The 20746-nt window shown below is 36.5% G+C and overlaps 2 protein-coding genes across 3 annotated transcripts; both read right to left on the bottom strand.

Moving 5' to 3' along the window:
- Window positions 1–3581: 3581 nt before the first annotated feature.
- Window positions 3582–7165, bottom strand: LOC129882743 (rho-N domain-containing protein 1, chloroplastic). Its single transcript, XM_055957175.1, has 2 exons — window positions 7004–7165; window positions 3582–4940 (listed from the first exon to the last, which is right to left on the bottom strand). The coding sequence occupies exons 1-2, from the start codon at window positions 7062–7064 to the stop codon at window positions 3856–3858; spliced, it is 1146 nt and encodes a 381-aa protein (XP_055813150.1). The 5' UTR covers window positions 7065–7165; the 3' UTR covers window positions 3582–3855.
- A 1025-nt stretch (window positions 7166–8190) lies between these two features.
- Window positions 8191–20746, bottom strand: LOC129882742 (uncharacterized). 2 transcript variants are annotated; one of them, XM_055957173.1, is made up of 5 exons: window positions 20533–20746; window positions 11985–12157; window positions 9501–9684; window positions 8648–8757; window positions 8191–8559 (listed from the first exon to the last, which is right to left on the bottom strand). In XM_055957173.1, exons 1-5 carry the CDS (start codon window positions 20602–20604, stop codon window positions 8478–8480), a joined length of 621 nt encoding a protein of 206 aa, XP_055813148.1. In that variant the 5' UTR covers window positions 20605–20746; the 3' UTR covers window positions 8191–8477. The 2 variants fall into 2 exon arrangements, with proteins under 2 accessions (XP_055813148.1, XP_055813149.1); XM_055957174.1 differs by having other exon boundaries at window positions 8648–8754.

Here is a 20746-nt window from a genome sequence, read left to right as displayed (position 1 = left end):
CCCTTTAATGACTGAAATAAAATAAATTTGTCGGGACATGCTCCCAGTTACCCTAAAAGAAAATACTGAGTAAACCCTTTAAGGTGATTGATTCGATGGAAAATGAGTAAAAAATCATGTTCTACAACATAAATTTCTCATTAATTTACGATGAGAAAAATATTTATTTTTAATAGCATAAAGATATGATATCGCGATATAAAGCCACACTTCTCTATCTAATTTATACAATATGCGTGGGAATCTACAATACCTTTCCTAGTTATGTAAGTACTCCTAATTAACGGGGGCTATATATTGTACAAATCCCATTAGGAAGACAAGGTAAAATCCACCTTCCTCTTTTGCAATTCACATCAATGGCAATGACAAGGCAACTTTTTTTAGAATAAAAAATTTAAGTATTCCTAAAAAGGGGCTAAGCTAGTAAGGGTCTAGAGGTTTCAACCAATCCCTTTAGCAGAAAATTATACTGATTATACATGATTAAAAGTGTTGAACCCCTCGACTTTATGTTGCTCTCCGTCAATATCATAAACTTTGAATACGGAAAAATTTAACACCCAATGTTTAGACGACACTAAATACATGTACATGCACTTCTCTCCCTTAATTATGATCAGTTAGTAATTATTACTAATTCTTACCTCAATTCATTACTTAGTAATGATAAATTCATGTGATTTAGTATAAATTAACATTAACCATGCATGGACTTTTTTTCTCTGAATACAATCATGTAACTCAATTATCCCATCAAACTTTTAGTTGAGTGAACAATGCCAACTCACTTGCAGCTGCATTAACACGACAAAACAAAATGTATGCGTGCCACGAAAAATAATAAAATACTAAAATAATGAAATAATAATAATGCGAAAAAGAAAAAAGTTTTGAAATTTGGGTTCGAATTATAGTTTGGTTATACCAACTTTTAGTTTAATGGTAATTAAATGGGAAAGACAAAAGTATAATTGGAGGGATATTGTCAGTATATATATAGGTTGAGATCCGTCAAATTAATCTTGCACATCTTTATTTGGTATAAGCTGAAATATTTTAGTTTGTATTGTAACCAGCTCTTTCTTATTGTCTCATAAACAATTTTTTGTTATCTGTAAAGGAACAAAATAAAAAATTGTTAATTCTGTTATCAACATCTATGGACCTTATACAAATAATTAGAACCATGACGTAAACTCTGATTCGAAAAAATCAAACGTATAAAAAAGAGTTGGTTGATGTTTTTTCCATCCAAAACGGTGACTTTTAGACTCCGTTAATTTTACTGTGTTTTTAAGTATAGAGTGATCACGATCTTTTCTTATTGTAATTGATTTTCATTTCATAAAGAAAACTATAATTTTTTTACATTAGGGCTAATTTACTTTTTTGTTTGGGAGGAAAATTTTCTCTTTTATGTATTTTCTTTTGTTGTATAATTTATCGTCTTTCAAAATTTATTTAATTAAATTTCACGTGACACTTGATTATCACTCTTAGCATTTTTTTAAAACTACCTATATATGAATTTCAGCTCCACCATGCACCTCAGTTCTAGATTTTGTAGCCACATGGTTTTTAGTGTTATAGTTTTTAATAATAGTGAAACATATGTGTCGTTTAAGTTATGCTACCTTGTTTTCTAAAAATATATTTGCTGAGAAAAATGTGGAATTATAATTAAATTTTACTTATTGTTTTGTGATATAATTAAGAAGTGCGTCGCATTCGTGTACATGAAAGCATACCTTTCCAAAAATAGTCACAAAGCGAGTTTGTTATATCTAGAGAACATATCCAAAAGTTTTTAAGTTTATGAAATTTATATTTTTTTTTTTAATTTTACTATCTACATATTAAAGAAATTTTTAAATTTAAGCTAAAATAACTTGATTCTTCCGAACCCATAGCTTGTATGGTAGATCTGCAAGCCCCTACTTGTCATTAAAGGGGCAGTCCGGTGCACTAAAGCTCCCGCTATGCGCAGGATCTGGGGATTGTCATTAAATAATAAATTTTGAGTGAGGATAAATAACTTTTCTAACGAGAACAATAATTTATTTGTGTTTCTAACAGTCTTTATACTAGCTAGATTGTTGAGGGCAGTCTGATCTGACTCTTACACGACATATATACAGCCAACCCTACGTGAACCAATCTAATGCAGATTCACATTTTATATTTTCCATTAAATTAAAGTTGTCTTCTCTACTAAAGAAATGTTAAATGCCCCACGTTGTCGAGGAGATAGGTTGTTGTCTACTTCTATGGTTATAATTAAGCCATTCTCAACTCGGGATTTAGATTTTAGGTTAAGTTAAAAGGCACAACTTTCATTCTTTTTGATATGGTATTAGATTAGTCCTCAATTTTAATTCTTAGTTAACTCGTTGTCAGATCTCAATGCTATGTTATTTATGTTCTAAATATTCAGTTCTTGATGTGCGGAAAGGCGTGAAGTGTCCTCAATTGATTGAGGACCTTATATGGGTTGTACATTTGGGGTCATTTTTCATAATATAGCTATATATAGTGCCTAGCTTCCTCTGTTCACTTTTATTTGTCCTATTTGGACTTGACACATCCATTAAGAAATAATGATTGACATAACTAATTACCATATTACCCTTGTTAATTGATGTTTAGTCAAGTCTTGAAAAATGAGTAATTAATGTTAAGGCTATGTAATTGCTTTGAGTTTTCCCTTCATGACCACTTTAGAAGATTTAATTTGAAAGCGTATGTGTAATTAAAGAAATTTCATACTTTAGAAGATTTAATTTGAAAGCGTATGTGTAATCAAAGAAATTTCATACTATATAATGGAGATATATCAATGCGTTCAGAAGGGACATATATATAGCCGAAAAGACTTCAGATGTTGAACATATTTGTCAATTAAAGGCACCATGAACCACAACCAGAAATAAAATCAACTAAGTCTTACAGTGTCAACAGAGTCAAATATATGTAACGTTCAGTTATATTCAATAGTGTAAGCTTACTTCCATACAATTGTGACTGCATTTTGATTCCTAAGTTTGAAACAGAGTATGAATATCATTAAAATGTTGATAATATTCATCAAGGTGACACAGGATTCGGGGGAAAACGGTTAGAAAGAGGAATAAGATGAAAAAGGAAAGGACATGAGAACGAATACCACTCCATAAGTCATGAGCCAGTTCACTCCCTTCCTGGTTCAGCAACAAGGCAACACTGAAGATAGCACTAGTAACCTTAGCAACACATTTTACGGAGAGTTGAATCTTCTTATAGCAGATTTCAACATCGATGATGGGAAGTACTTGAGCATTAAACTTGGGAGAAGTAAACACCACCAAGCAGCACATACATTTGTTTGAGCTGAGTTGCCAGAATTACAAAGGAGAAGGAAATAACACCCCATTATATTGTAGTCATAGCAAGTATCTTAACCTCCAAAACGAAAAGTTCAGAATAATCACATGCTCACTCTTAAGAGTAAATGGTATGTAATTACCTGCACTACTGCATGTGCGACGATGTCTCTCTAATTTGAACAGCAGATTTTGCTGAAGTCAAAAGAGTCCAAGATAGACTAATAACAGTTACAGAGATTCAGAATCACCAATAAGTATGATGAACATATGAAATAATGTGATACACAAAAAGGATTTTAAAAAGTTGGTGAAATATGTATATCAGGGCAAGAGAAAGCTACTTAGATGAAGTAAACAAAATTATCCAATTTGACCACAGAAACCACCATCAAGAGAAAGAGTACTATGTAAGTTGAACATTATGCAGAAAACAAAGGAAGAATGTGCAACAAAATTCTACATCATGTTGTCACTTTACTTGTGAACCTTATCAGACTTGATCAGCACTTAGCAACTCAATGAGCTCTAGCTTTTTCAGTTTCGAGTATCCCCTCAAACCACGGGACTTTGCAATTGCTCGCAGTTCTGTTAGCTTCATTTCAGCTAATTCATCATGTCCAACTTGATTGTGTTCTTCATCATCACTAGCATCAACACTTCCATACATTTTGGCAGTATCATCATCAGCCATTTCATCAAACACATGCTTATCTGAGAAAATAGGCTGAGTGTCAGAATCAACCGTACTTCTAGGAATTTCGCCAAGTTCAGGGTCCAGATGTATGTCCTTTTCCATCTTATCTGTAGCAGTAGAGGCAACAGGGTTATCAGTACCTCCCTCGTGATAAATAGGCTGAAACTTGATTCGCGGAACTGGAGATCTACGTTGGAAGTTTGACTTAGGCCGGTTAACAACTGGGGTGCCACTTTCTTGTGCCACATGGTTCACATTGCTATTTAGTTCAGTGAGATTGCTAGCTCTCTGTTCAGAAAAGACATTGCTCTTATCTGGCTGGTCAAGGACAAAGTTGCTACTTCTACTGCTACTGGTTTTCTTCCCTTTCTGAACTGAGTGTTTCCTTAAAAGCTTAAGAAGGGAATCAACAGTTTCACTCTCTTTACCCTTTCCTTGCAACTCTTCAGACTTTTTCTCCTCCTTTATCGTGGCTCTTTCCCGAAGCTGAGCCTGGACCTTTCTAAATAGTTCAACAATCTCCTTTTCCCTTGGGCCTGGAGTGGCTGTAGCTTGGAATTTCGAAGTGTTTGGTGTAGTAAGCAGTGGCCCATTCCTTGAAGATAGCATTTCAGATTCTTCTATATTGTCATAACCATCTCTGTCTTCATTTTGCCTGTTCCTCCCCCTGGAGAACCCGTGCTTGTTTTGCCTCGAAAAATCTGGATTTCTTTTATGATTGCTGAAGCTACTAGCATTACACATATAAGATGTGCTCCTGTAAGGAGATTTCAAGTTCAAAATCTTGACCTTGGAGAAGTGCTGATATTCACCATGAGAAGTGACTGTCCTCCCTGACAGTCCTGAGCAGGGAAGACATCTGCCTTCTGGGGAACCAAACCCTGAAATAGAATAATAGCATATATGTAAGTGTTTATATTCGATTTTACAGATACATTAAAAAAATTAACTTATGCATAAGAGAATGTTTCTAAATAGCCATTTCTTTCTCAACGGAATGATCAACATGTAGGTCACAACTGATGCATTCACATTGCAGCTGAAGCTTAAAACTATTTTGTCCTCCATGTGGAAGGGTGACTAAAGAATAGGATCAGAGCTGTATAGGAAATAAGATGCATAATCTTAGAAAAGTTATTCCATTTACATCTTCCAAGTAAGCATTTCCATTTACCGATTAAAGACCATTATTTGGGACAACTGTACAATGTTATATCAGATTCCTTCCTATGCCTTACATGTCTGACAGCTATGTAGAAATAAGAAGTTAAAAAGTCATTAATTCTGCTTCCATAACAAGCATTTGCATTTTAAATATGATATTTACTGTTGTCACTACGAGAACTACAACAACGACACACCCAGTGTAGTCCCACAAAATGGGGTCTGGGAAGGATAGAGTGTATGCAAACCTTACCCCTACCTCAGAGGTAGAGAGCTTGTTTCCGATAGACCATCCATTCAAGGAAAAAGTCCAAAAGTCCCGAAAAAGAAGTAACGGAATTACAAGAAATAACAAATAGCAACTGAATAAAAACTACAACAAAACAATACGATAATCGAAATCGGAGGACAAAAAACTATAGGAGCAATACCAATACTAATATGAACGGACAAAAAGACAATCCACTGCTACCTACTAACCTTCTACCCTAATCAGTATCCTCCACACCCTCATAACCCTCATATCTAAGGTCATGTCCTCAGTAAGTTGAAACTGCATCATGTCTTTTCTAATGATCTCTCCCCAATACTTCTTTGATTTACTTCTATCTCTCCTGAAACCATCCATAGCCAACCTCTCACACCTCTACACAAAAATTTAACTTATGCATAATCACAAGAATCAATAGTATTAAAAATAACGAAAACGGTGATTGCAATGAAAATAACCCTCACATCATCATGTCAATCGATACCAACAATGCACATAAATCATACACTAAAGAGAGAGGGGAAAAGAGTTTTAGAAAGAGAATAAAGACAACAAAAGATGGGGCATAAAGAAATATATTGTGAACAAGACAAGATTTGTGCCACTGCTGGCACTTTGCAGAAAGAAAAAGAGGTTGGGAGAGTTCTTGCCATCACCAGGGAACCTATGAGAGTTTCTTTATTTATGTTTAGAGGTGTGACCAAGCTGATGTGTGAACTTCAAGTAAAATTGGAAATCCGAAAACTGAAAAGGATCTGAAGAAAATATAAGCTCCACTAAATAGGAACATGTTGAGTTTAAAGGGAAAAACTTTATTTCAAGAAGAGACAATAAGTTGCCATACACGCCAACAATTCTGCATATTTGCCGCCTCAAAAGCCCACTCCACCCGCAAAATTCTTTCAGATTTAACTATTTCACGAACAATGTAAATGAAACCACTTCTTAAACTATTCAAAAAAAAAAAAAAGGCTCAACCACTTTAGCTGAATCAAATGCAGCCAAAAAAAACACCCCATTTTGACATTGAAACCCGCAAGGAATTCACGCTTATGTATTTATATTTATCACTAATAAAAATCATTAAATTCTTCTTTGTTACAGTAAATTATTGAGTATCATAATGAAAGGGTCTAACTAGAGCAAAATGGATACAGAGAATTCAAATAGCCGAGCGCATTGAAACATAGTAGTTGTTTGCAGTAGTTTCTAAGTTTACCCTTATTAGATAGAGTTCTGACATAGCTAGGGCGTTAATAAGAAGCAAAGTAATTAAAATGACCTCGACTTTTAACACAAACATTTCATCAAACACCTTGTAGGCACCCAATGGGACATCGAAAAAGAAGAAAAAGAAACGAAATGAAAGCATTCTTGTATTTTCCCAATCAAAAGAAAAGAGTAAATTAATGGTTTCTCTCTTTGAAAAATTTGGTGATACAGTTAGTATGCATGTTTGTGCCCAACCCATGATAGAGCTTTAACGACCCAAAAAATAAAAGAAATTACCTGGAAGCTTCTTGGGAGTGAAATCAATGGCGCTTGACATTTTTGGAATTTGAGAAAACATAGGAAAGAGTCTTGCAGTCTCAATCAAACTTTCGCATTTTCGATCTTCGCCTCTGTACTAAGCTTTCTTGTTTCGTTTTTATATATTTCGAAGCACACTGATATATTGACTATTTTCGTGGGGTCAGCAAGGGAACATGTGAAAATTTCAAAATCTAGTCAATTCTGGGCCTTTTTGGTTTTGAAATGTATCACTTTACCCCCTCATAGTTTTAGTTTCTTACAATTTTAGGTTCTTCATCTTCTTTTTTGCTCTTTGATGTCACAAACAGAAATTATCTTATATAAATATCTTTAAATTTAAAAACCATGTTAATTTTGTTGTATTATGGTCTCTGTCATAAAAGTTCATTCGAAAACTGAAACTTAACATATATGATCACGTAACTTCCACCTATATGATTACGTAACTATCATTTAACTATTTTTTCTAACACATAACTACTAAACTATGAAATACTAACTAAAAAGTCACAAAACCAAAAAATACTAAGTTTTCTTATGTTCACTCTTTTTTAAAAAAAAAAGAATCTAATAAAAAAAATTAATTAAAAAGATTCTGATTCGACCAAAATCAAAATACATACGAAAAGATAAAATATTAAAAGAATGGAACAGAACTTTGTTTCCCCTCTTAAGTAATTTTTTTTTTGAAGGGACTGATCGGAGTTTTGAAGGATTTGTTCCCAGATGTTGAACATAGGAATTGTGTTGTGCATATGTATCAAAATTTCAGACAAAAACACAAAGCCAAGACTTTGAAATGCAGCAAGGAGTAATCAAGTCTCGTTTAAGAAATTTTTCGACAAAATGAGGATAACAATTGTTCTTTTAATATTTTACTTTCTTCATATAGGTTTTGAATTTTGGGTCGGATTACAGCTTTTAAATTGAATTATGATTATTGGATTTTCTTTTTTAAAAAAGAGTTAACATCTAAAAGTTAAGCATTTTCCGCCTTTGTGACTTTTAAATTAGTATCTCAAACTCGTGTTAAAAAAGATAGCTAAGTGACTTATGTGAAAACAAGTCCATATCTACTAGTTACTGCAATTTTAGTGATAGTTTAGACAAGTAGAAAGAAAAATATTGGAACAAATAATCCTGTTTGTCAATTGGCTACATGCTGGATGAAAGTGAATCATATTGAAAATCTTAACAGGTTGTCCCAAACTTGCATACTACAGTTTCAGCCTTGAATTGCATCCTAAATAGAACTCAAGACCTCAAAGGGTTTACAGTTTTCCCTCATTAAGAGGAAAGACCAACTTGGGAAAATGTACCAAAATCACTAATACAACTTTTATTTTTTATTTTCCCAATGAATTTTGCTCAGATAAATAAGAGGAAACGAGAAGGGAGGGTACAACCAAATCAGTAATTCTAGGAAAACCTTTCACATCCAAAGCACAACCTATGCTTTGTGACTTCTTGCCATCTCGTCAACATCCAGTTCAACTTCAAGGACTGGTGAATCCTTCTCCATGCTAAAGTCACTGATAAAGCAAGAGACGAATGAATCATGATCAGTACGAAAGCTCTATTTGATGCATAACAAAACAGATGAGCAATGACACAACAAACCTGTTGTTAACAGGACCATGGTCTACTGCCGTCCTCAGGCAATATATAGCTCTGCCAACTATGTCTGTCAAGGAAACAGGGCCAAAGGTTCTGCTATCCTTGGCTTCCTGCTATTGAAAAGATAAGAAAAACATCTAGACTTAGTTAATATTGATATAAAAATTATATCTGCACAGTTGCTATCCTTTCCTTAATGCATGAGGAAGAAAGCCCTATGATTACTATAATATGGATAACACAGTACGGTATAGCTGATAATGCTGAATATTTAGCTCAAGTATTTTAAATTCCATCAAACATTCATTTCATTTAATAAACTTTACCTCTTCACCATAATTCAAAGAGTTCTACTCATTGTAAATGCTGAAGTTTTAGCTCAAACATACACATCCAATTAGAGGTTTGTTCAGATTTACTAACTTTGTGCAAGTGCCTTACAAGAATCTGCAGGGAAGAGTAAACTTAAACTAATGCATAAAATCACCGGTAAAATAAGGTTTCAGTTATGATATAAGAGAACTAGAAAGTTATAACACATATGACTTTATGATACAATTTCTGCTGCAAATAAATTTCATCTCTTATGCAGTGAATGAGTAATCAAGACTATGATCAGATATGCAGAAACTACAAGTATACAACAAAAACATGATGCTCAAAACAGATAGTGATACCCAATATATTGTGGGATTGTTGGACTAATATCATATTACAATAAGCACAATATTCTAGAATTGTAACATAAAGTGCAAAGACAAGTTCCACGATTTGCAAAAGAGAGGATTTGAGAGAGTACAGTCAAGTGATATCTTATTCCGGAGGAGAAAAGCAATCTATTGTGAGAATCATATACCTTAGGTTTCACATTTTCATTATCAGCCAGCACCCAACATTGATCTTTTTCGAGGACAAAAGGTTCATCCTTTTCATCGGTGGACACCATCTCATAGCCTTCAATTGCAGCCAATCTACGGACAAGGTAATCATCCGACTTTATAGGGTCCTTGAGAACCACAACATCCCCAACAAATACTTTCCTATGTTTAGTATAGACGTGAAGTCAGCAATAGCAAAAAATAACACATGCAGCGACAGATCCACATTATTGCTTTCATCAGAATAAAACCAACAAAAAAATTAAAGCAAAGAGGTGAAATGAAATGAACGTGAACAACAAGATAGCAGTGCAATCACCTCCATTTACCAATTTATGTTGGTAAGATTTCCTTGCATATCACATTTTCCACGTAAAAGGGAAAACAGGCAGACTGCACATCATCCAAATCATATATGCCATTGAACCCCCAACTTTAGTCAATAACTAGGCCAACAACATATGTTAAAACCTACCCTGATGAAGACATAAGCCGCAGCATATTTGACACAGAAAAACCTCCAGAGAAAGGGGGTTTAACTGTGCAGCAAGTGCTACATGTGCAGTACTAATGTGGAAGGACAATGACCATCTCTTTCTACACCACAAAAAGTGACTAGAGATCTGTGGGAACTATTATTGCAAACATTTGAGTAGAGTTTGGTGATGCATAGATCCCCTAAAGAACTGTTTTGTTGCTAGGAAGGCTGCAAAGCTACAAGGAACTGAAGATTATTTCTAATACCATTCCAGTTTGCATTGCATCTGTATTGACAAAAGGATCCAGAGATAATGCGGAGGAAGGCATATGGATGCTCAATCTTTGAATTTCAAGTGCCTTAGTGATGTAAATAAAATACAAGATAATGAAATTCAAGAGATAGCTAAGAAATCGAGGGGAGATATAGAAGAAAGAAAGAACAATCTTACAATTGAAGTAAATTAGAGACCACCGAGAATATAGATTTACAATCCTCTAAATTTGAAGAAACAACTACAAGATTAAATTCAAGAGAGAAGAGAATTGAACTCATACATGAATTCTCACCATGAAATATTCAAAAGAGATCCAATGTAGAGATAAAGGGATAAAACCCACAAAACTCACTAAAAAGTGTTCATCCATCAATGATGCCTAAGCAAATAATCTCCATCCTATTCTATTTATACTGATAGGATTAACTAAGATAAGAAAAGACATAAGCGCCCTTAACTACAAGTTCATCATACTATGATCAAAAGGACCCTAAAAACATAATGTTAATCTATTCTTGTATCAGTTCTTTGTTTCCATACTCTCTATGAAACACTCTAAACTCTTGATGTCAAGTAGAAACTCTTCCATGCAATGAGTACTTCCGAGATTTGCATCACTTAGTTTATCAGGTCTCTGGCTTAACTTGCTTTTAGCAGGATGAGGATAGCTGTTAGAACTCATCGACCTCTTAATTGAAAGAACTCTTGTGAAGAATGGATACCTTTTTGTAACACCAGCACCGACTTGGTGCTGGGCTTTTGTTTCAATAGAATAAAGATGTTTGCTAACTGTTCTTAAAAAAAAAAAAAGAGAGGTGATCAGTTAATTAGAAGCCATATCTCTAAGATTTTAAGTTTTAACATTGTGATACTGAAGTTGTATCCAAGCTTGATGTCCTTTCACAATTACTGGTAAAGTGGAGCAGTGTAGATCAATGATCCATAATGCAAAAACTAATAAGCTTTGACATTACCACAAACCATGTTATCAAAATAGACTTAAGAGGAACAATCGAACTTTACTAGGTCATGGGACTGGCTGGCCACCCAAAGCTAGTTTCACAAATAATCTGAAGCAAGGGGTGGTGCAACCATAACTGATCTGATAGAAGATGTACAAAGATAGAACACATACAGTAAAAAGGATTAAGTCAATTTGAGCTGAGTAACTATACAAAACGGAGTTAAAAGAACTCTATGCTGTACCTAAAGGTGTGGAGCCTAGCGATCAACAAAGATGGAATCAACCATGAAGGTTCAAACCTCAACAAAAGCTAAAAAGAAGTTGGGTGAGTTTTTCCCATTTGTCTAAATGTTGACGGCCAAAGTTACCCAGTAGTTGTGCTCATGGAGGTAGCAGGTACATGGAGGATTAGTCGAGGTGTGCAAAATCTAACCTAGACACTAACATTAGCTACACACAAAAAAATCACTCCCTATAATACTACAAATCTAAATAAGTACAGTTTTCTCTTGTACAACTACAAGAAAGAAAATCTCAGTTGAAAATGCCAGAAAATCATAAAAGAAAATAGTAACCCCAAAAAAAAAGTCGTAAGACAATTCTCTGCTGCTTGTTAAAAAATTAGTCAAGTGAAGATAGGCAATAAAAGGATGAGTTTAAAGTGAAAATCTATTCCAGCACTAAAGTAGAGAAAACCATGCATAATGTAATTGGCCACATAGTTGCATCAAAGGAGAAATTACGTTGGATCAACCCAAGGTATCTTCCGAACCAGAAGTGTGCCGCCCTGATCTCCTAGTGTTGGTGCCATTTCCTCTCCCTTGTTATAGTGCAAGAATGTCAACTTGCCCTGAAAAAAGTTCTTCCATATGGTATCACCTAATTCTCTATCTGTAATTTGACCTCCTTTGTAGTTCTGCATAGCATTAACATCCAGTTAAGCATTTTCCCTCTTTCCCTGCGGGGGGGTGTACTTAAGAAGTAAAGGCAAGTAAATACAAGTGTAAAATGTAGAAGCTTGCTTGATTTTAAGTGCAGAAAAGCAGATGATAGTTCAACATGAGGAAGCTTGCTTGATCTCATACAGCTTGTGTCTTTAACTTTTAACACTCATAATCTAGTGATGATTATAAGAATGTTTTGACTAGCATGTTGTGACTTATAAGTATTAGTTTAGCACATCTCGGCACTATGAAAAGCTCATTTTGTTTCTCTTTTAGTCTTAAGAAGTCAAATCAGTAATACTTAAATTTCTCTCTGAGTAGTAATCCTTCCAAGATTAAGTTGGTTTGTCATTCCTTTTAAATTAGGGAAGCTTTGGACTCCATCAGTATCATTACCCTCTATTCAGTAATCTTTCCAAGATTAAGTTGGTCTGTCATTCCTTTTCAATTAGGGAAGCTTTGGAGTTTGGACTCCATCAGTATCATTACCCTCTATTCAGAGTATGTGGGCTAGTGATTATAGGATTCTAACAATAAGTCAATAACAAGACCTGCATTATATACTTTTCCTCTCCTGTGCTGGAACTCAAGTTTCTAAATGTTGAGCACCAAGTTCAAATCTCTGCCAAAACATTATTTTACTACAATAATGTTAGGGTTGTTTTTACATGTAGATAAAGTTAAGAAGGTAATTACTGATTTCTAGTTATTGAAGAAATACTTTTAAACATAGAAAATTGCATCTTAAGTTAGACCTCAGTCACACACTCCCATATTAGGGGAATTCTTAAAACTTAGGGGGTCTTTTGATTGGCTTTTTTTAAGTGGCTTATAAGCTAAAAGCAAAAAGTCATAAGTTGGGAACACCCAACTTTTGACTTTTGGCTTTTTTTGTACTTTTTCAGCCAAATTTTTTTTGTGTTTCCCAAACACTTCCAAAACTAAAAAAGAGCTAAAAAGCCAACTACTACTTAACCCAACTTATGACTTTTGGCTTTTTTTGTACTTTTTCAGCCAATTTTTTTTTGTGTTTCCCAAACACTTCCAAAACTAAAAAAGAGCTAAAAAGCCAAGAACTACTTAAAATAAGCCAATCCAAACACCCACATAGAGGCCGTTTGGATTGGCTTATAAGCTGTTTTCAGCTTTTTTTGGCTGCCCAACTTAAAGTCATTTTGTGTTTAAAATAAGCATCAATAAATAGTTGGGTTTATTTGGATGAACTTATTTTAAGCAGTTTATAAGTTGAAAACAACTTATAAGTCAAAGAAAATAAAATTGGTCTGCACCTACTTCTTTTTTTTAACTTATAAGCAGTTTTCAACTTATATGCTGCTTAAAAATAAGTCAATCCAAACAGGCTAATAGTTTCCTTGCTTTTTTCGGATTAAAAAAATGGTTGTCATTATTGTTAATATTTTGATTGCTCTTCGAGTCAAACTTATATGTTTCCTTGTTGTGCTGTACTTCTTGCAAAATTACCTCATACTCTCAGTAACTCGGTTCAAATGTTCTTATATAGCAACTCTTTTTTTAGTTAAACCATCTCATCATAAAACATGATAGCAGAGAAAATATACAGCTGCACAAGATTCATTATTAGTGTCAAGTAAAATCCAAGGACGAAGTCTTAGATAGAAAAAATGAAAGTTATTCCACTTCCTGTTTCTGAAACTATGTAGTCGAACTTAATTTTCATCAAAAGATTTAAAAGAGCAGTATCCCTTCGTAGGGTTTTTTTTAAATGAAGTAAGAGATTTCATTGATGGCATCAAGAAGATGCAAAATAGAAAAGCTAATAAGTACAAAAGAGAGTTCAGTAAAGGCTATGCTAAGATCAGGGAGATAACAAAGTCAAAAAATACTCCCTCTGTCCCATTTCATATGACTCGTTTTCATTTTTAGTCAGTCCCAAAAAGAATGACATATTTCTATATTAAGCAACAATTTAACTTTAAAATGCCTAATTTACCCTTAATGAAATGATTTATAGTCACTCAAAAAGCTATCACTTATTTTGGCTCACACATTTCAAAAGTCTTTCTTTCTTAAACGTTGTGCCAAGTCAAACTAACACGTATAAAATGGGACGGAGGGAGTATTACGGGAATTTATGGGGGATTGGTTCATACAACTAAAAAAGACACAGAAGACACCTAGTCTTAAGGGACTGGTTTGGACTTGATAGTCCATCAAGATATCTGCAGTTTCTTCCTGTCCAAGAACGCTAAAAAGTACAAGTAGAGATCGTCCTCCAGATTGTCCTGACGTCTCTAACATCTTTCCAGAAAATCCAGCTTAAGAAGACCACCTTGCATTAATGAAACCCGCCAATAGTTATTACTATGAATTCAAATAAAAGGACAAAAAAATGGATTTAGAAGGTGATTACAGCATGACCCAATTGAGTCCAAAAGGCGAGTGGACCATATTCTAGAGATCTGTACTTCTGTAGCAATTGCACAGTAGAGAAATAGGTTGGTTGCTGATTTTGATATCTTTGTGACACATATAACATCTATCAAACAATCTGTCCGTTCCTTTTGCTTAGATTGTTCATGAGTCAAGCAAGCTTAATTGAGAGACAAATAACCTCAATTGGCAGTTTAGTTTTCCAAATCAACTTCCAGAGCTAATCGTCGGCTATTTCATTTTGAGCACAAGAGTGTGAGTAGCCTGCCTTTTAGCCTTTAGTTTACCGAGTAAAATCCTTCATTTGTGTCACCCGATTTTATTTTGTCAACAGCCAACTCATTGATTGTGCAGTTGTTCAATCTAGCAAGCAGGTCAAGAATGGACTCTAGATGTTATCTCTGTTCTATGAGATGAAAGAGTCTTGATCATAAGAGATTTGGAAAAGGTTAGAATATTCCTCCATTAAAGATGAGTTGCCCAACCACCTGTCCTTCCAAAATTTGATATGGAGACCATTACCTACCTTGAAAGAGAAGTTCCGGGAGAATTTACCCCAACTTCCATAGACAAACTCCATGTCGGGTATTTGATGGTTTGGTATACCATTGACTTTGAACTCTATGTTTTGTCCTTAGTATCTCCTTCCAGAGACAAGGGTCCTCTTGAATATACCAACATAGCCACTTATTAACATGCATTACTATGAGTAATCAAATCCATTAACCACCTACAGATTTTAGTTGTGTGATTTTAGAACATTTGATCATGTGACCCGCATAAAAAGGTTCTCCTGATCTTGTCCAGTTGTTTCTGCACCTTTTTTTTGATAAGGTAAAATCAAACTAGTCTTTGATAGCAACATTATTGTTGCCCAAGCAAGAGGAAGAGCTGCTGCTATGTGAAGTCAGACACAGATTATGCTACTTGGGGAGTGAATGGGGAAGAGTGAAGGTGTAAATGTTGTTCAGGAAACTATAAGTGCGAGTCTACCTCCCATTGAGAGATACTACATTTGCCAAGTAGGCAAAACTTCTCTCAAACTATTCAATTATACCATTCCAACTTTTTGTTGTCCTGCATTTAGCACCAAGAGGGAGCCCAGATATGTTGGTGGGAAAGAACCAATTTTACAATAGAATAGTCATGCCAACCCATTCAAATTGGGGATATCATTGACTTAGATGACACTTTTTAGCATGTTGATGTGCAATCCTAACAAAACTTCAAAAATGTGGAGAACAGGTTAAGATAGAGAACCTTGGATATTTCTGCACCACAAAAGATTAGTGTATCATCTGCATAGAGTAAATGAGATGCTGATACTGTATTCCCAAAATTGCAGCCTACATATAAGCCCCTTATATATTGCGCTCGTTGGCTTTAACAAGCATTTTCTAAGGCCCCCCATAGCCAGAATACAGAGGAAGGGAGAAAGGTGATCACCCTACTTCCGACGTTTGGTGATGAACCCCCACTCCCCAATGGACTGCTACTGATTAGCACAGAGTATTTAGCGGTGGAAATATTGAAATTTATACACTTGATCAACCTTTCACCAAATCCCATTTTCCTTTAACATTATTATAAGAAGGACCAGTTGAGTTGATCAAAAAATTTCTCAATATCTAGCTTGAAGGGACACCCACCCCTCCACCACTTTCTAGTTTACAATCAAGCACCAGCAATTAGTATTGCATCAATGATTTTCTATCTTGATGAAAACATTCTGATGACCTGAGATTAGCTTCCATTTGCTTTTTTGAGTCCCTACTAAAAGTTTGGTTGCAATCTTACATACACTACCGATGAGACTAATTAGTGTGGAGTCTCCGAGTTTAATGGCACCTTTTCTGGGGAAGATCAATGCTATGAATGAGGCATTACAAGATCTGACCGTATATCATGTCTGGTGAAAATGGTTACGGGATCCCATTGTATCAGCTTTAATAATCTCCCAAGGAAGCCTTCTGAAAGGCCATTGTAAAGTCATTTGGCCCTGAAGCTTTATTTGGTGCACAAAATTAAATAATTGCCAAGACCTCATCTCCCTCAAAAGTGCTTTCTAGCCGTGTTCTTTCCTCTGCTTTGGTGCAAGCTATACCGTTATGGAAGTTAGTCTACATATTTCATGTTCAGTGTAGTTGGGATAGGACGGCCAGCTGCATTAGGAAAACAGCTAGAGAGGTGTTGGGGGTCTCACGAGGCCGCCGTGGTGGGCACCGAGGGGATTGGTGGTGGAATGGAGAAGTCCAGGGAAAGATAGAAGCAAAGAAGCAGGCATATGTAAAGTTGGTAGATAGCAAGGATGATGAAGAGAAGCGAACGAACAGGGAAAAGTATAAGATGGCGAATAAGGAGGCGAAGATGGCAGTTTCGGCGGCTAAAACGGCAACCTTTGAACGCCTTTATGCAAAACTAGAGGACAGAGGCAAGGATAAGAAGCTATTTAAGCTTGCCAAGGCGAGAGAAAGGAAGGCACGCGACTTGGATCAAGTGAAGTACATCAAGGACGAGGATGGTCAAGTACTGGTACAGGAATCCCGCATTAGACAGAGATGGCAGTCATACTTTCACGAACTCTTGAACGAAGGAGGGGACAGAGACTTTGTGTTGTGAGACTTGGAGCACTTGGATAGGCGTCACGAATTTGGGTATTGTAGGAGAATAAAGGTTGAGGAAGTTAAGGGAGTTGTTCGTAGGATGAGCAGGGGAAAAGCGACCGGACCTGACGAGATCTCTGGGGAATTTTGGAAGAATGCAGGTAGGGTAGGATTGGAGTGGCTGACTGTGTTGTTTAATGTCATTTTCAGAACATCGAAGATGCCGGAAGAATGGAGGTGGAGTACAATCATTCCCGTGTACAAGAACAAGGGAGACATTCAAAGCTGCACCAACTATAGAGGTATCAAGCTGCTAAGTCACACTATGAAAGTGTGGGAAAGGGTGATGGAAATAAGGGTGAGGAGTAATGTGTCTATTTCAGAGAATCAGTTTGGATTCATGTCGGGGCGCTCGACTACAGAAGCCATTCATATTGTAAGGAGATTGGTGGAGCAGTATAGGGAGCGTAAAAGGGACTTACACGTGATATTCATTGACCTAGAAAAGGCCTATGACAAAGTTCCAAGAGAGGTACTATGGAGATGCTTGGAGGCGAAATGTATACCTGTGGCGTACATTAGAGCGATTAAAGACATGTATGATGGAGTTAAGACCAGGATAAGGACGGTAGGAGGGGACTCGGAGCACTTTCCTGTTACGATGGGGTTGCACCAGGGATCGACTCTTAGCCCGTTTCTATTCGCCCTGGTGATGGATCAATTGACAAAACAAATACAAGGTGAGGTGCCTTGGTGTATGTTGTTCGCGGATGACATAGTCCTGATTGACGAGACTCGCAACGAAGTTAACGACAAGCTGGAGGGCTGGAGACAGACGTTGGAGTCTAAAGGATTTAAATTGAGTAGGACCAAGACAGAATACTTGGAGTGCAGGTTCAGTGGCCTGCCGCGTGAGGCTGACGGGGAAGTGAGGCTTGGTACCCAGGCCATTCAAAAGAAAAGAAGCTTCAAGTATCTTGAGTCTATTATACAGAAGATGGGGATATCGACGACGATGTTTCACATCGTATCGGTGCAGGGTGGATGAAATGGAGGATCGCCTCCGGAGTGCTGTGTGACAAGAAAGTGTCACCAAAACTCAAAGGCAAGTTCTACAAAGTGGTGGTTAGACCGACTCTATTATACGGGGCGGGGTGTTGGCCAATCAAGAAACTTCATGTTCAGAAGATGAAAGTCGCGGAAATGTGAATGCTGCGGTGGATGTGTGGGCACACTAGGATGGATAGAATTAGGAATGAAGATATCCGAGACAAGGTGGGAGTGGCATCGGTGGAGGACAAGATGCGGGAAGCGAGACTGAGATGGTTTGGGCATGTGAAAAGGAGAGACACAGATGCTCCAGTGTGGAGGTGCGAGAGGTTGGCTATGGACAGTTTCAGGAGGGGCAAAGGGAGGCCGAAGAAGTATTGGGAAGAGGTGATTAGACATGATATGGTACAGTTGCAACTCACCGAGGACATGACCTTAGATAGGAGGCTGTGGAGGACTCAGACTAAGAAAGTGGGCTAGGTGGCTTATCCTTTCTCCATAGTAGTCGTAGTTGCGCTCATTTGTTTATTAACATTTGATTTTTGCATGTGATTACTGCTTATATTTGTTTGGTCCGGTTTACTTTGAGTATCCTATTTATCTATAGTAGTTAATGCTCCTTTCTCCCCGATCTTTCCTACCCTGACTTTATCGCTCTCATTATTCATATTTTTATATTGTTTTCTATATACTTGGCTCTACTGACCTATGTCTTGTTTTCCTTGTTTCTCCTCCCTTGTTCTTCTCTCTTAAGCCGAGGGTTTTTCGGAAACAGCCACCCTACCTTTCAAGGTGGGGGTTAGGTCTGCGTACACTCTACCCTCTCCAGACCCCACATGGTGGGACTATACTGGGTTTGTTGTTGTTGTTGTTGTAGTGTACAACTTCTGATAGAAGTCTAAGATTTTTACTTTGATCTTCTCTTTATCTTCTAATATTTCGGATCCTACTTTGAGTTTGTCAATGTAATTGTTTCCCCTTTGTGAGTTTGCTATTTTTTTAAAAAATTCTTCGTATTTCTATCCCCCCTCAAGCTACAAGCATCTTGATTTCTACCTCCATGATATCTCTTTTGCCTTAGCAATTTCCTCAAGCTCTAGTTCTAGATTGAACATCATGATTTTTTTCTACTTGTGTTTGAGCTCTATTCTCAGTGGCTTGTTCCAAGGATAGGAGTTCATCTAATGTTTTGTTCCTTGTTGCCTCTGCTTTTTCGGAGACCACTTTGTTCCGTGTAGTGACTTCTCTTGATTAAGTAGCTCTACCACCAATCCTAAACTTTATCAAGGGAACCCTATGTTTGTAACCACAAATTCTCAAACTTGAAGTAAGAGTAACCCCACTTTCCAGGAGGATAGGCCTGTAATTTGAGATGACATTAGGTAAAGCTAGTTGTTTCAATGCTTTGAAACTATCATTCCACCTTGATGAAATTAAGAATCTATCAATTCTTGAGGCTTGAATAAAGTTTTCACCCCTGGACCAAGCGTAAATGGCACCCTGAAGTGGAAAAGCCATCACGGCTTTGGATCTTCTTACACAATTATGTCTTTCACTTTCATACCTGCCAACATTGAAGTCACCCCCTATAACTAATGTTCATTCCACAATCCCCTTATCGCAGCAAGTTCATACCACAATATTTCCCTCTCCAAATTGGTATGAGGCCCAATAACCCCCCCCCCCCCGGCCCTGTGTTCACACCACCTGAAGGGGCCTCTTAGGTTGGAATACAAAAACCAGCTTGGTTATGGGTTTTGTGTTGTCCCCTCCTCTTAGACCCGGATACATTCTTGCAAGAACTTAAAAGAAGTACTAGATTGCAAGCGTTAAGTTCCCAAACATTTAATTTAGAATGCTGACCTAAAATTGATGCATACTCATTTTAGCATTTTATGAAGGTTCCACAGCTGACATTAAGCTGAAAGAAATCAGACCAAATGTATAAAGTCAAAAGACTTGTGACAGGAATAATATATCCATGAAACAAGATCGTGAAGAAAGCTTTCCTTTCCACCAGTCTTGATCATTACAAAAATTCCAGACGGAAACTCGATAAGCAATAAACTTTAAGCTCATAATTTCATATTAAAAGACCCCCAAGCCCTCAAAGACCTAATAATTTAGGCAAAACCACAGAAACCCTTTAGCCTAAACCATACATATTTGCTGTATCTACCAAAAAAAAGAACGTTGAGTGATACAATGCTATGAACTCTACATTATTGGAACATGACACAATTACACACTCAAAAGAGAAAAAGAGGAAATAGGGAGGTGACCTTCCAGCCAATAGAGACAGAGTATCGAAATTTGCCGACTGCGTATCGGATCCAGGTTGCTGCCGAAACCATGGCTCAATGGGGCTGCTTGTTCTTGCCGTCGTCTCTCTTGTCACCGGTCTAGAGTTTTTAGCATTTAATTTCTTAAACCCTCCGATTCGTTTTCGTATTTATTGTTTTCTTATTTCGGCCGATTAAGCTGCTAAACCTTTAT

The sequence above is a fragment of the Solanum dulcamara genome, chromosome 3, assembly GCF_947179165.1.
Source record: "Solanum dulcamara chromosome 3, daSolDulc1.2, whole genome shotgun sequence".
NCBI classification, from domain to species: Eukaryota; Viridiplantae; Streptophyta; class Magnoliopsida; order Solanales; family Solanaceae; genus Solanum; species Solanum dulcamara.
The sequence above is the reverse complement of the archived record's forward strand: the minus strand, read 5'-3'. Positions and strand labels throughout refer to the sequence as shown.